The sequence below is a fragment of the Cyprinodon variegatus genome, unplaced genomic scaffold (assembly GCF_000732505.1).
Source record: "Cyprinodon variegatus isolate N-32 unplaced genomic scaffold, C_variegatus-1.0 Scaffold1033, whole genome shotgun sequence".
Lineage (NCBI taxonomy): Eukaryota > Metazoa > Chordata > Actinopteri > Cyprinodontiformes > Cyprinodontidae > Cyprinodon > Cyprinodon variegatus.
In genome coordinates, this window is record NW_015151486.1 from 65,996 (window position 1) to 78,738 (window position 12,743).

General features: G+C 37.7%; 1 protein-coding gene across 4 annotated transcripts in view; it reads left to right on the forward strand.

Moving 5' to 3' along the window:
* The first annotated feature begins 338 nt into the window (after nucleotides 1-338).
* Nucleotides 339-12,743, forward strand: part of LOC107100944 (serine/threonine-protein kinase BRSK2-like) — a 45,744-nt gene continuing 33,339 nt past the window's right edge. For all 4 annotated transcript variants that reach the window (XM_015399637.1, XM_015399640.1, XM_015399638.1 and 1 more), the window contains exons 1-4: nucleotides 339-1,455; nucleotides 4,178-4,272; nucleotides 12,270-12,355; nucleotides 12,503-12,643. In XM_015399637.1, coding sequence (XP_015255123.1) covers nucleotides 1,368-1,455; nucleotides 4,178-4,272; nucleotides 12,270-12,355; nucleotides 12,503-12,643 — 410 coding nt within the window. In that variant the 5' untranslated portion in view covers nucleotides 339-1,367. The remainder of the gene's footprint in view (nucleotides 1,456-4,177; nucleotides 4,273-12,269; nucleotides 12,356-12,502; nucleotides 12,644-12,743) is intronic.

A 12,743-nucleotide genomic window follows, 5' to 3' on the forward strand; every position in this document is an offset into this window, starting at 1 on the left:
ATCTATCTATCTATCTATCTATCTATCTATCTATCTATCTATCTATCTATCTATCTATTCTCTGTAGATTGGTGGCCCTGTGGGGGTGGATATTTGTCCCAGGGTGATATTTATGCAAGAACCGCCACTGTTTTCCAAGATGACTCATTTAGTCTGATTTCCTCAGATTTTCATTTATTTATTTATTTTTTATTTTATTTTATGGGGTTTATAAATGACTCTATATAGGTGAAGCATTAGACAGGAAGTTCAAATAGGTTTTCTTTTGTTGCTACGGGGGAAACTGGAAGTGGCATTCAGAAAGAGAGAAGGGTGGGGCAGCATCAGTGGAACCCGGATGCTGATGCTGACCGATGGAGAGCAGGAAGCTGGAGGAAGAGAAGAGGAGAGGAGTGTGAGAGAGAAGGAACCGGCGGGGGAAGCAGCAGGCTGCAGCAGACAGAGCAGAGCCGCTCCTTCTCTGGATCTCTGGCTCTTTCAGGAGCCGCTCTGTGGTTCATATCCGGTTCGGTTCAGTTGTTTGCTCAGCATCCGCGCGCCGGCTGAGGGAGGGGATGCCGTGAGATGAACAGCACAGCCGTTCAGGAAGCGAGCAAAGAGAGTGGGAGGATGTTTGTCTTTTTCTAGAAATATTTAACCATCGGACCAAGCACTGATCCTCCTCCACCAGCACCGGCGCAGGGAGCGCACCGCTCCGCTGAGCTGTCCTGTCTGCCTCGGCCTTCCCGGAGGCTTTTCTTTTTTTTTTTATTACCCTCACCCTCCTCTTCCTCTGCTTCCTAATGCAGGGCCAGGGAGGGGGTGAGCCAAAGTCTGCACCGGATATTGGAAAACCCATTCTTCTTGCCTTTGCGATAGCAGATTATAATCTGGACAAAAACAGACAAGCTGATCCTGAGCAGAAGAGGCCCCTGGATTGACAGGAGCCGAGAAATGTGTGATGTTCTAGCAGGAGCCCGGGAGGACGGGGGTCCCTGGTATTGATCCTCGGGATGGATCCAATCAGGCAGATCTGACTTGGGTTATTTGAGACTGAACTCTTAACAGGAATCAATCTGAGACTAAAGTAGCCTTCCTGTCCACCTTCTTCTTCTTTTTTTGCTCCACTGAGGCCAGTGGGCTCCACGCACAGGTCCTTTCCTCCCACCTCTCCATGTGGATGATGCTGCATTACCGGCGGGGCTGAAACACATCTGATTCCGGATCTGACAAGTTGAAGGGAGTAGCCTGCAGGGCCCCGGCTTCGGATCACGACCACTTTATTTATTTATTTGTTTATTCATCTATTTCTTCCACCGTCTGGGATGCGCATTGAGGCGTTACGCACATGATCTTCATCTGCCTTATTTCGCGGGATAAAGTCAAACATGAGCAGCAAAGAGATAACTGTGAGCCAGTCCAGCCAGTATGTGGGGCCTTACCGGCTGGAGAAGACCCTCGGGAAGGGACAGACAGGTGGGGCCCCTTTTATTTCACTTGGAAAATAAAGAAGGCTGGAGCTTTTTAAATGCTGAGCAGGGGCCCACTATCAGACAAAGTCTGTCCAGATTTCTCTTTAACATATAATGCTAAACAGTGATGCACCAATAATTTCTTTAATGTCAGAAATGCTGATTTAGTTTTTTAATACAACTTTTAAAGTGACACATTAAGGAGCAAAAAGAATGTCCTGTAATTTCCTTTAAGTAGTTTTGAATCCAACAGATTTGAAATGAGATGATTACCTATATCTTACCATTAGTGGTTAAAAGGTACGTTGACTAAACTGCAGGAACTCGGAAGCAATGAATTATGAACAACATTAAAAAAGGAATTAAATGATTTAATAATCTAAACAAAAGGTACATTTACATCAGACAGGAGGACTAGTGAATAGGGCAGATTTGAAAACCCTGAACAACAACAAAAAACAGCTACTAAACATTAAAACCAATGAGTTTTTATAGAGGGAAGAGTATAAGAGTTCAGTTCAATTCATTTATAAAGCTCCAACTCCAACACATCATCTTTAGGCTCTCTACAAAAAATAGATCCTGGTTTTCAAAAAAATGCAGTTGATTTCAGTTAATTTAGTAAGATAGTTTAAAAATCTAGTGGAGGATGTGGAGCAGCTGAGACCAGTGAAGGCAAAGTAGCCTGAAGGAGGAGGGGTAATGAACAGCAGAGGGAAGAGGGGAACACAAGTAAGAAAATTAACAAAATTATAATACCAGGACACAAAAATGGACCAATCTGTGAATGAATGAACTAAAATGGCAAATATAAAACAAACAAACAGTGACCTTAAAAGAAATCTGGAAACCCAAAGACCTCTATAAAACATTTATCAAAGGTAAATCCCCTAACTTTCAAGTTTTTTTTTTATTTAATAAAAAGATAATCAAATATGAATCTTGGTTAGTGGCATTAAAGACCTAAAATAATGGAATATTTGATATTTCGGTAATTTAATTTTTGATCACCAATCAGATACCATAAACTGATATGTTTTGTTTTTTCAATGTTCGGTCTCTGGCTAAAGGAATAATAATCTATGAGAAATAACTTTCTAAAATCTCTAAAGTGGCTTTAGAATGTCGTTGGGATTAATGTTGGTCGATCATATCCTTTGTAAAAAAAAAAAAAAAACAGTATTTTAATTGTTTTTTGTTTTTTTTAACTCTGTCATGTATTCTGTTATTTTCCTACATATTTTTAGGACCACATTTGCGTAATCACCTTTGGCGTTAATCTTTTGTTGCTGTAACACCACAATTTCCCCATTGTGGGTCAATAAAATTGTTTTCTGTTAAATTTTAAAACATAAACAAGTTGCCCACCCAGAGGACGCTCAGAAGGACGAAATGAAAATGTAATTTTCCTGTTGATCTTTTTTAAACACCATGGCCCTAATCCCTATAGATAGAGCACTATTTAGGGGTTATAGATTTTAAATGAGTGTCAGATCGTCTGCTGGAGGAAAAACAAACTAGTTGACTCGAAATTACCCACAATGCACGTTAAAAAGTAGTGATCATCCGTCCGAACGGTCAGTTAACTGATTTCCTATAAAGTCCACTATATAGTACCCACTCCACCCGGGTTTAGGGGTTAGTGTGGACTTTCAGATCCCCAAATCTCTGTAGCATCCCATAGTGTCTGGTTCCGTATGAATTGATGTCATCTTCCCCTAGTGGTCTGGAGCAATTCTGTTAAACGGAGCTAGTCTGCAGATGTTCTTTACTTGTAGTTGTTTTTTCCTACTTGCATTTTCCCTTCAAATGTGTTCTGTTTGCATGTTAAGAATCATTTCCATGTTTTCAGTGGGTTTTGGTATTTTTAGCATGTTTGCAAACTGCTCTCTATTTTCTCATTGCAGCATTGCTGTTTTGCAGCATTTCATGTGTGTTTGTGTTATTACAAATTTTGTGTTTGCAGTATTGTTTTTTATACGATGTATGTTATTGTATTTTCAGGGCACCTCTCAGCCACTGTAGGCATCTACTGAAAATCTCTTCTTCTCTCCTACAGCAAGATAAAACAAAAGTCTTAAAAATTTGAAGCCATTTTACTCGATCACATCTCGTCTTTCAACACTTCGCTAGCTCTTAAAATAACACAGAGACTCCTTCCGGCGGTAACGACTTCATCGATGAAGAGTGTTATTTTCGGCGCGACCCGGTGGTCTATGTATGATGCGTTTGTTTAGCAGAAAAAGCGATTTGTTGAGTTTCCAGGTCTGACATCATTCCGGGCTGCTAGCTTCATTGAATTTATCAGCAGGTTTCTCAGCACAAGAAAAGTCTATTACTCAATGACCAAGTGATAAAGCACTTACGGTATCTGTGAAACCTGACTCCAGCTCAGACAGAACCAGCTGAAATGATTAAATTAAGGATGTTGATATAACTTTTAAAAATGCAGAGTGCTTTCTGTTATACAAACAACTGGTCAATTCTCAAACCTGTCATTTTTTTAAGCTTTAATTCTAAATTGCCTGCTACAGCTTTACCAGAGAGAATTGTCCTGATGGCATTTGGGGAGTAAGAAGTCAGAGACGTTTCCCTAAAGAGTGGCCTTTATTTTGAGCAGAGTTTGTGACATTGTCAGTAAAACATGATGAATTATTTATCACTGTTGCTTCCTTCCTGTTTTCACTCCTCTCATCACTTTGTCCCTCCCTCTGTCTGCCTCTCAGGCCTGGTGAAACTGGGTGTCCACTGTATTACGGGGCAAAAGGTGGCCATAAAGATTGTGAACAGAGAAAAACTCTCAGAATCAGTTCTAATGAAGGTATGGAACTACCTTTTTCATTTTTCTCTGAATCATCCATGCGTGTCTGTCTGCATGTCTGTCATTTTTTTAAAGCTTGTCCTCTGCAGGAACAGCAACAGCACCGGTTATTTCTGTCAGTAAAAGCCCGTCGGTGCTTCTTCTGAGTGTGTGGGCACTGTCTCTCTGTGCTGAACAATAGGAGTGATTTCAGTCTGCTAATTAAGCCCTCTGATGAGAGCCGTTCCAGACAAAGTGGACTAAAATAAAATTTCTTTTCAATCCTGATGTCTTCTGCCTGCAGTGAGCATTCTTAGCATGAGAGGGGACGTTCTGCAGCTTTGTGATGAATACATTGATATTTTGGGGGTTGGTTTCACAAAAACACAACAAAATTCTTCTGGCTTTAGGTTGTTGTAAAAGCAAAGTAGCTCTTCTCTGGAGTCACCATTATTGGTGCAAGTAAAGAAGTGCTTAACAGAACGAAAATGTCTTAATTGGACATTTAATTGCATTTACAATATAATCGCAATTTAACAAAATTGACAATTTTCAAATTGCAGAGGCACTGATGATTAATCTCACTATACTTATGTACATATAGCATGAAAAAGACACTACATTCCTCCCTCCAGCCCTTTAGGTGCTGTTAACACTTGAAGAGTGTTTTTCACAACACAGAAAGGTAGAGAGAATTGCACCTAGCGCTCAGATGCATGCATGCAAGTAGAAGTAAACAGGTTTTCACACAATTTGTACAGAAAGGTCCTGTATTCAGTAAAATAACATGCTGCTGTCATTTTGCACAACTCTGATATTGCTGCTATTTTCAAATATCCATTACTGTCGAAATGTCCATAGCAGTTTATTGGTTATTTATTCTCCAGGTGCACAGTTTTTATATTGTGAAACACTTTACAGTGCAGTATTTTATTGTTTATCTTTTAACTTTTCACTATTATGTTTTTCTTTTAAGGTGCATGTTTGTGTGGCCATTTTTTCTATAATTTTTGTGCTGCCGTAAAAATCTAAAATTTCCCTTGTGGAAGAATAAAGGGATTATCTATTCTATTTTATTCTATTCTATTCTATTCTATTCTATTCTATTCTATTCTATTCTATTCTCTTGAACAATGTTCTCTGGGTAAGCAAGCTTTCTAAAGCCAGAAGCTTGGGGTTGGTGCAAAGATAAATCAAAATAAAATTGCAATTTTGGTTAAAAATAATTGCAATTTAGAATTTTTGGTAAAATCCCATCATGATCGAGTGTTTTTATTGGGCTTAAAGTGAAGAGAATGGAATATGTGAAACACAAATGATAAAGAATGCAATTTGTAAAACTCCATCTGAAAAAAAAAAAGTATAAAAAGTATTATTTTAAAATATTAAATCTATGAGTTTAAAAAATAAATAAATAAAAGTTTCCTTTCTGGATTAGATTTTTTTTAATCAATTTTTCATTTACAAAAAACATACTATTTGCTTGCAATAATAATGATGGTAAATTTACACTATACTCCACATGATCGTACGACTCCTAAAAAATCTTGATACGTTAAAATGTTTTTTTTACATTGCCCTCCTTTAGAGCTAAAAGGTTCCAAACAATTTAATTCAGTTCAGCCCACATAAAATAATCTAAAAATTAATATGCGATATGAAAGACTGATGAAATATATAAATACACGCAGCCCCAGGCCAGCTGAGACAGAATTGATGAGTCTTGCCCGTATATTTTATGCAAGCATCTCATGTATTTATTAAGGATAAAAATATATATTTGTTTATTTAATGCAAGCATCTTAGGTAATATTTATATGTTTACATTTATAAATAGAGATCTTTCACGTTTTTATTTTATGAAATATGCGGCACGTTTGGCTTTCCATACAGGCTCCAGTCGCATTAGTTCCCATTTATAGATTTTTACTTGTGTGATTTCTGCTTGTGTAACATTTTAAAATAAGACCAAAAAAATCTTTCTCAATCATTTAAGGCTGTACAGAAGAATTGCCTATTTATTCACATCCACAGCAGCATTGCGCAGCACCCTTCATGTTAAAGCGATGGAGCTGCTGTTTGTCCGTGTACAGAGGGGAAGATTCAGGTGCTGCCTTTTCCTGTCTCCACCTGCAGCGCAGCCATAGCCAGCCTTACGTATAGCAGCTTGACAAACTTCCGAGAAACTGCGTGAGCGGCATAACCAGTTAGAAGGAATGGATGGAGGTTATGCTTCCCAATACTGCAGTGGATAATCCAAAGAAATTAATAATAGGAAATATTTTACGAAACTTAATAATTTTAAAATTAAGTGTTTTACAATTTTTTTATAAATATCTTTATAAAATAATAATATTTGTAGCAAAAGATGTAGGGGGTTGATTCAGGGCCCCCCCTCTACCCTGGGCCCGGTTGTCCCCCCAGCCCCACTGTGTCAATAACTTGTGCATCAATCACAGCTGACTTTTTTCCATTTCCTGCAAAGATCATTCAAGTATAGCTTAGATTGAATAAAGAACAATTGCATTTAGCATCCTTAGCTCCTCCCACAGATTTTGAAATGGATGTAGGTCTGGAATGAAATACATAGTTGAGCCCAATGGGGATTATTTAAAGGACAGCTCGCATGACCTAAACTTAGAAGTCAATATTCAATCCCTGTGTGTGGTGTGAATGGTGCTAGGTTCAAAAATGTAGGTTCATAAAAGGTCTGCCTCATTTTCTCTCTTTTAAGACATTTAATGGACACCTGCTTGTAAAAATATGGAAAACAATTGCTTATAAGAGGGAAATGATCCATTCCAAAGGCTAATAAGGAACATTTTTAAAGAATTTTGGATGATGAATTATATTAATGTTTAAATTTTTTATCACAGGGATATACTGGTGTCTAAATTTGTATATTCTGCTATTTATTCTGCTATTTGAGAACTGAAAGGTTATACATCATCTGAGTTCTTCAAGTTATAGTTTATGTCTTTTAAAGTGGAGTCGCGTGGGAAAGTAAAGAGCTTTAAACCTACAGGAAAGAGCAGCAACAGTGAGTCCAGCAGCTGTTCAGAGCTGCACACATTTTAAATATATTATTCCACCATTCAGAACATGTTATGCTCAAAACCCTTTAAGTACTTCCAACAAATACTATTCAGAGTATTTTTTTTTTTTTTACACACAATCAGTTTCTATTATTTACTAAAAGTTTTCTGCAAAAAACATCATTCTTGTACATAAATGTCCACATAAATAGTTCAGTTTCAGTTCAGTTCATTTATACAGCTCTAATTCCCAACACATCATCTTTAGGCTCTCTACAAAAAAAAAGATCTCAATGCAGTCAATTTAGCAAACTAGTTTAAAAAAGTGTTCTATCCGAGGACATTAAACATATAACATTGATTGAATGACCATTTCTCTTCATTTATTTTCTCTTAGATGAACATGTAGCTAAAGTAGACATCTGCTTGCATTTTGTTTAAGACTTTGCATCAATTGCTCATTCTAAGCATACATGTAGCACTGGTATTTTTAGATCTTTTAGGGCTTCATCTAGGGGAGAAACTAAACTGATAAGCTCTGAACCAGTTTTCAAACCTATAGGATGGAAGACAGAAGTTACGCTTAGATAAAGCTAAAGCTCAGCCATTGGTTTAACTGTATCATCTCTAGGAGAACAGCTGTTGGCAGCGATAGCCACACTAATCCTTCAAGGACTGATGTAGGCTCCAGATCTGCTTGGGTGGTCAGGTCTGCTTGAACCCTGTGACTGCTGGTGAAGTTACACTATATGATTGGCTGAATATTGATGACGTGAAACACTGTGGTTGGTCTGGACAACTATAGTAAAGTCAGGCATACACTGTACGATTTTTTTGCCCTTTTCCGGACCATTTTCCACTTGTGCGAGAATTTTTCGATCGGGCCGAGTTTCAGGCTGATTGTGCGTCCTGCATAGTGTCGTATACAGGGAGTAACAAGGGGCGATCGGCCTCTCACGACCACCTCCTGATAAGGAATCGTAAGGTCGGGAGAAAATCAAACATGTTTTGAATTCAGTTGGCGGTCGTGAGGTGTTCGTGGACAAATCTTGCTGTTGAAGCAGAGCTACGAGTGTCTAAGACCCGATTTAGCAGAACCTTGAGCACTGCGCATGTGCGAACAAAGGAGTTCTTCTTCCAGATTGACGCGTCTGACCAGCGCCATCTCTTGGCGCTGAGTCTGACATGTGGTTTTTAGATATACAGTGTAAGCAGGTATATTGCATCAGAGCGTCACAACATACATCGTGATCTGTGAACTTTTAAACCCTGCGTTTTTTTCTAGTACAGTTTGAGCTGTAGCTGCATGCAATGATTGCAAATTTGACAGTGTATGCCCGGCTTAACATAAGGCAGCGTCTTTTAGCACCTGCAGTGTTGGTGTGTATGATAATCAATGAAAACTGAAAGAAATCTGTTTTTGTTTAACTAAATAACAAGAATGCAAGAATATGGTATAAAAGACCCTGGTTGGAGAGCTGTGCTCAGTAGCTAACAGGTTAGCCTCTTTTAACTTGGTAAAGTACACAAAATAGGCTATGTGACTTAAAACTTATTGTTAACAAGAGCCATCTAATTTCTGGGATTAGAATAGCAACTGTTTTATTTTTTCTATAATCTCCACAAAGGTCATTTTTTTGTAATATGTTTAATTTGTCTTTTCCTGTCCTCAGATTTTCATTAAAAGTGAACTTGTGTATCACCTTGTTAAAACTTGCAATACTTGCCATCAAGATCAAGAATATTAAGTAGCTCTTTGTTTATTACCATTTCTACTTTTGTCTACCCTAAGTCACCATATGAAATGTTGAATAGAAAAAAATAAAATAATGATGAACAGAGAGAGAAAGTGTGATTTCATTAAGTGACCGCAATACAGTTTGTACGTGAGGCGTTGCCATATCGTATCATCAGCAGGGCCCTTACCAGATCTGATCACTAGTGCAGATCCTGTACCTATACCGTGTCACAGCTAAACAGAATGTCAGACCAAATGCAACTACTCCAAACAGAAAAAAACTGAGAGAAAACAAAAAGTTAAGAGTTTAAATAATAAAATATAGCAAAATTGGTCAGTAGTTGATTAAGGGAGTGTTGGCCTAGTGGAGCAGTGCTCTTGTGCTCTGAGAAGGTTGGAATTACCCAGTTCAAATCCCACTGCCTCCACTCTGGGTTCCTGAGCAAGTCCCTGGTTATGGCCCACTGCTCCATGAGGGGATGGTTTAAATGCAGAGATAAATGTCTCCAATGTGAGATCAATAAAGTTAAATTATTATTATATGGCGATATCAGGAAAAGTGGACATTATGTCTTCCAGCACCCTAATTGTACTGTTGCATAACAGCCCTCTTAAAGGCATAAGGATATGGCTCCTGCTCTTTTTCAGAGGAATTTGTTTCTTGTGACCATATAAAAAGGAGATGGGAAAAGTTTTGATAGACTCAGTTGAACAGTTGTAGGTTAGGTTCAGCAATTATTGTTCACACAGAGAAAAATGTCTGAGATTCTTACATCACACCACAGTGCCCCTTCTAATGGCAGAAAAACAGCTTGGTGAAACAAAAATTTTGATGGCAGGACCAGATTAGTAGTCATCTAAAACATAAGAGATTATTGAGGCATCCAGCCTTTCATACTAAATGAAGTAGCAATCATTATGTGAAAAACAATTGTAGCAATGAACACAATTCTGCTTTAGACATTGTGCTTTTTTATTAAAACCAGAGATCTGTTTAAGCAGGTGAAGTTGTCCACCAGGAAAAAATGGTTTTGCTGCACAAATACCAAGAAACACATGCTTAAAATGATTACAATATTTTAAATCAGAACACATGTCACATTAAGATTTCAGGCAGTAGAATAGTCTTATTAATAGGACTGATGTAACAAGACTGCAGATTAGGCTCTTATTGACATGTGGAGGAGGAACTTTTAGAGCTGAGAGCAGCACATGGGCAATGATGAAGAGCTGGGCAGGCAGTGATCTGTGGAGGTCAAGAGGCAAACAGTGTTAACAAAAAATATGTTTTCTAACGAACATACACAGCTTATACAATACCCAACATATTTAATGGCATCCCTGAAAAAAAAGTTGTGTAAAACATTTAAATATCTTAATCCTTTAGTGATGCAACATAACATGGTACAATGTAGGAAAACAGAAAATAACCACCGTCAGTTATAGTGCATTCACTCAGAGGGATAATTCTAATATTTCTGGATCATACATCCAGAAATATTTGTTTTTGGCTAAATCTTTCATTGTAAGCTTTAACAGTTCACATTAAATAGATATGACTTAAATATGCTTTAATATTGTCATTTCATCTAGGAACTTTGAAGATGGAATCCATCGCCTTCTGTTTCATCTGGGTACATCTTTTTAATGTGATAATGAAATAGGACGGATATCAAAACATGATACTGAAGTAATGTTGCTCTTTGTTTATTTCCATAAGTTCCTAGACCTAATTTCACAATATGTAAGAACTCAGGGACAGTCTACCCCTTTCTCAAGGTCCAGGTTCAAACTCCCACAATGCTATTCTTATTGAACCGAATGGAAAGCTGACAGATTAAGGAGGCACCTTGACTAATACACAGGTTTCACAACAAACCCCCATAGATTTATGTTTTACCTAAACCTCTAGGGTGGCCAGCCAGACCTACTCATAACTTGTCTGGTTAGACTCAATGTTCTTGGCCTAAAAGAGCCAATAATGCATTAGCAGTTTTCTCTAACCCTAACAGTAGAGAACCAATGGTGAAACTAGACCTATGATACTGTTAGAGTATCTAGAAAAACTTCTAGAACTACCAAAAAGTAAACAATGGGGTAAGAAGACAGTTTTACCCTCCAGCTATGTTGGGATAAAGCTCTATATATTAGAGAACTACAGTAAATATTGGTATCTTGAGTCACCAAATCTCCCAACAAATGGAGTACCATCTGCATACCTACTAACTTTTTGAGAGGCATTTTAGGAGGCATTAATCTCTCACCAATCCAGCTGTGAGGTGGCGTTTACTGACATTACTGCGACTTCAGCTGACAAGACTAAGAGTGATCTTTAGGGCATTCTGGGATATATCTGCCTCTTCTGAGGCCTATCTTTTCTTTCATACACTTCGTAGACAATTTTTCTCTTACGACCCTCGGCCATTTTCAAAGAAAAGAAAGAAAAAGGTGAAAAAGGTGAGCTTCAAACTTGTTTTACATGAAAGAGAGAATGAATATGTGGAAAAACATCTTCCCTCCCCCTGTTAGGAGAGGCTCTTTGATAGAGCGGGCCTGTTTCTCTTCTAAAGGTGCTTATGAACCTTCTTACACCTCATGACATGACGATCTTGCATGACTTTAGCATATTGCAATTAAAATAGCAACCCAGTCAAGAAAAATGGTGCTAGGGTCATTATCGGGTCTTCTAGCAGGTAATGACCCAGTAATGTAAGGCTATATTAACAAAATGTGGTTCATTAAACAGAAAATGGTCTTTTTCCAGGAGCTAACACATGGAATCAGCTGAAAAGAAGAAAGCATACAGAAGGAATCAGGACTCATGATTTTCAAAGATCCTGATGTCTATTCGTTAATACAATATTACAGAGAATTGATAAACTAATGTGCTTTGGAAAGCACTAAATCCATTAGTGAAAGTTCATTGTAAAAATCAACAATGAACAAAATGGTTGAACTGGGTTCTGAATCAGTTGTGTAATGATTCAGAAAGGTTTTCACCCCTTTTTGCATGTCTAACATAATGTTCACCCCCTGCTTGTAACTCATTATATCTGTTTTACTATATCTGACCTCACTAAGTATTCAGTCTCTTACTGCTTTTGCATTTTACTATATCTCTACTTGCTTCTCACAGTATATAAGGTTTACCTTCCGCTCCTAACTGACATTTCAATCTCCATCATTTTTAACCTTATTATTCCTCTAAGCTTTCTCTGCTTCTCTCCCTCCCTCCTTCTGTGCAGGTGGAGAGAGAAATAGCTATTCTTAAACTAATAGAGCACCCTCATGTTCTGAAGCTCTATGATGTCTATGAAAATAACAAATATCTGTAAGTATTTTTGTGTCTTCATCTTGACTGCTCTCTAAAAATAAGAGTGAGCTTTACTGTTGCTGCATTTCTATCTGAATCTGAGAGGAATAACCACATAAGAAGGTATAATTCAAACAATTCCTTGTTTATATTTTTGTTTCTCAGGTATTTAGTGTTGGAGCATGTGTCTGGTGGAGAGTTGTTTGACTACTTGGTGAAAAAAGGAAGGCTGACTCCCAAGGAGGCTCGCAAGTTCTTCAGACAAATCATCTCTGCCCTGGATTTCTGCCATAACCATTCCATATGGTGTGTAAAAAGCATAATCTGTAAATGTCCTATGTGCCTTACTATTGAGCTCTAATATATATATATATATATATATATATATATATATATATATATATAT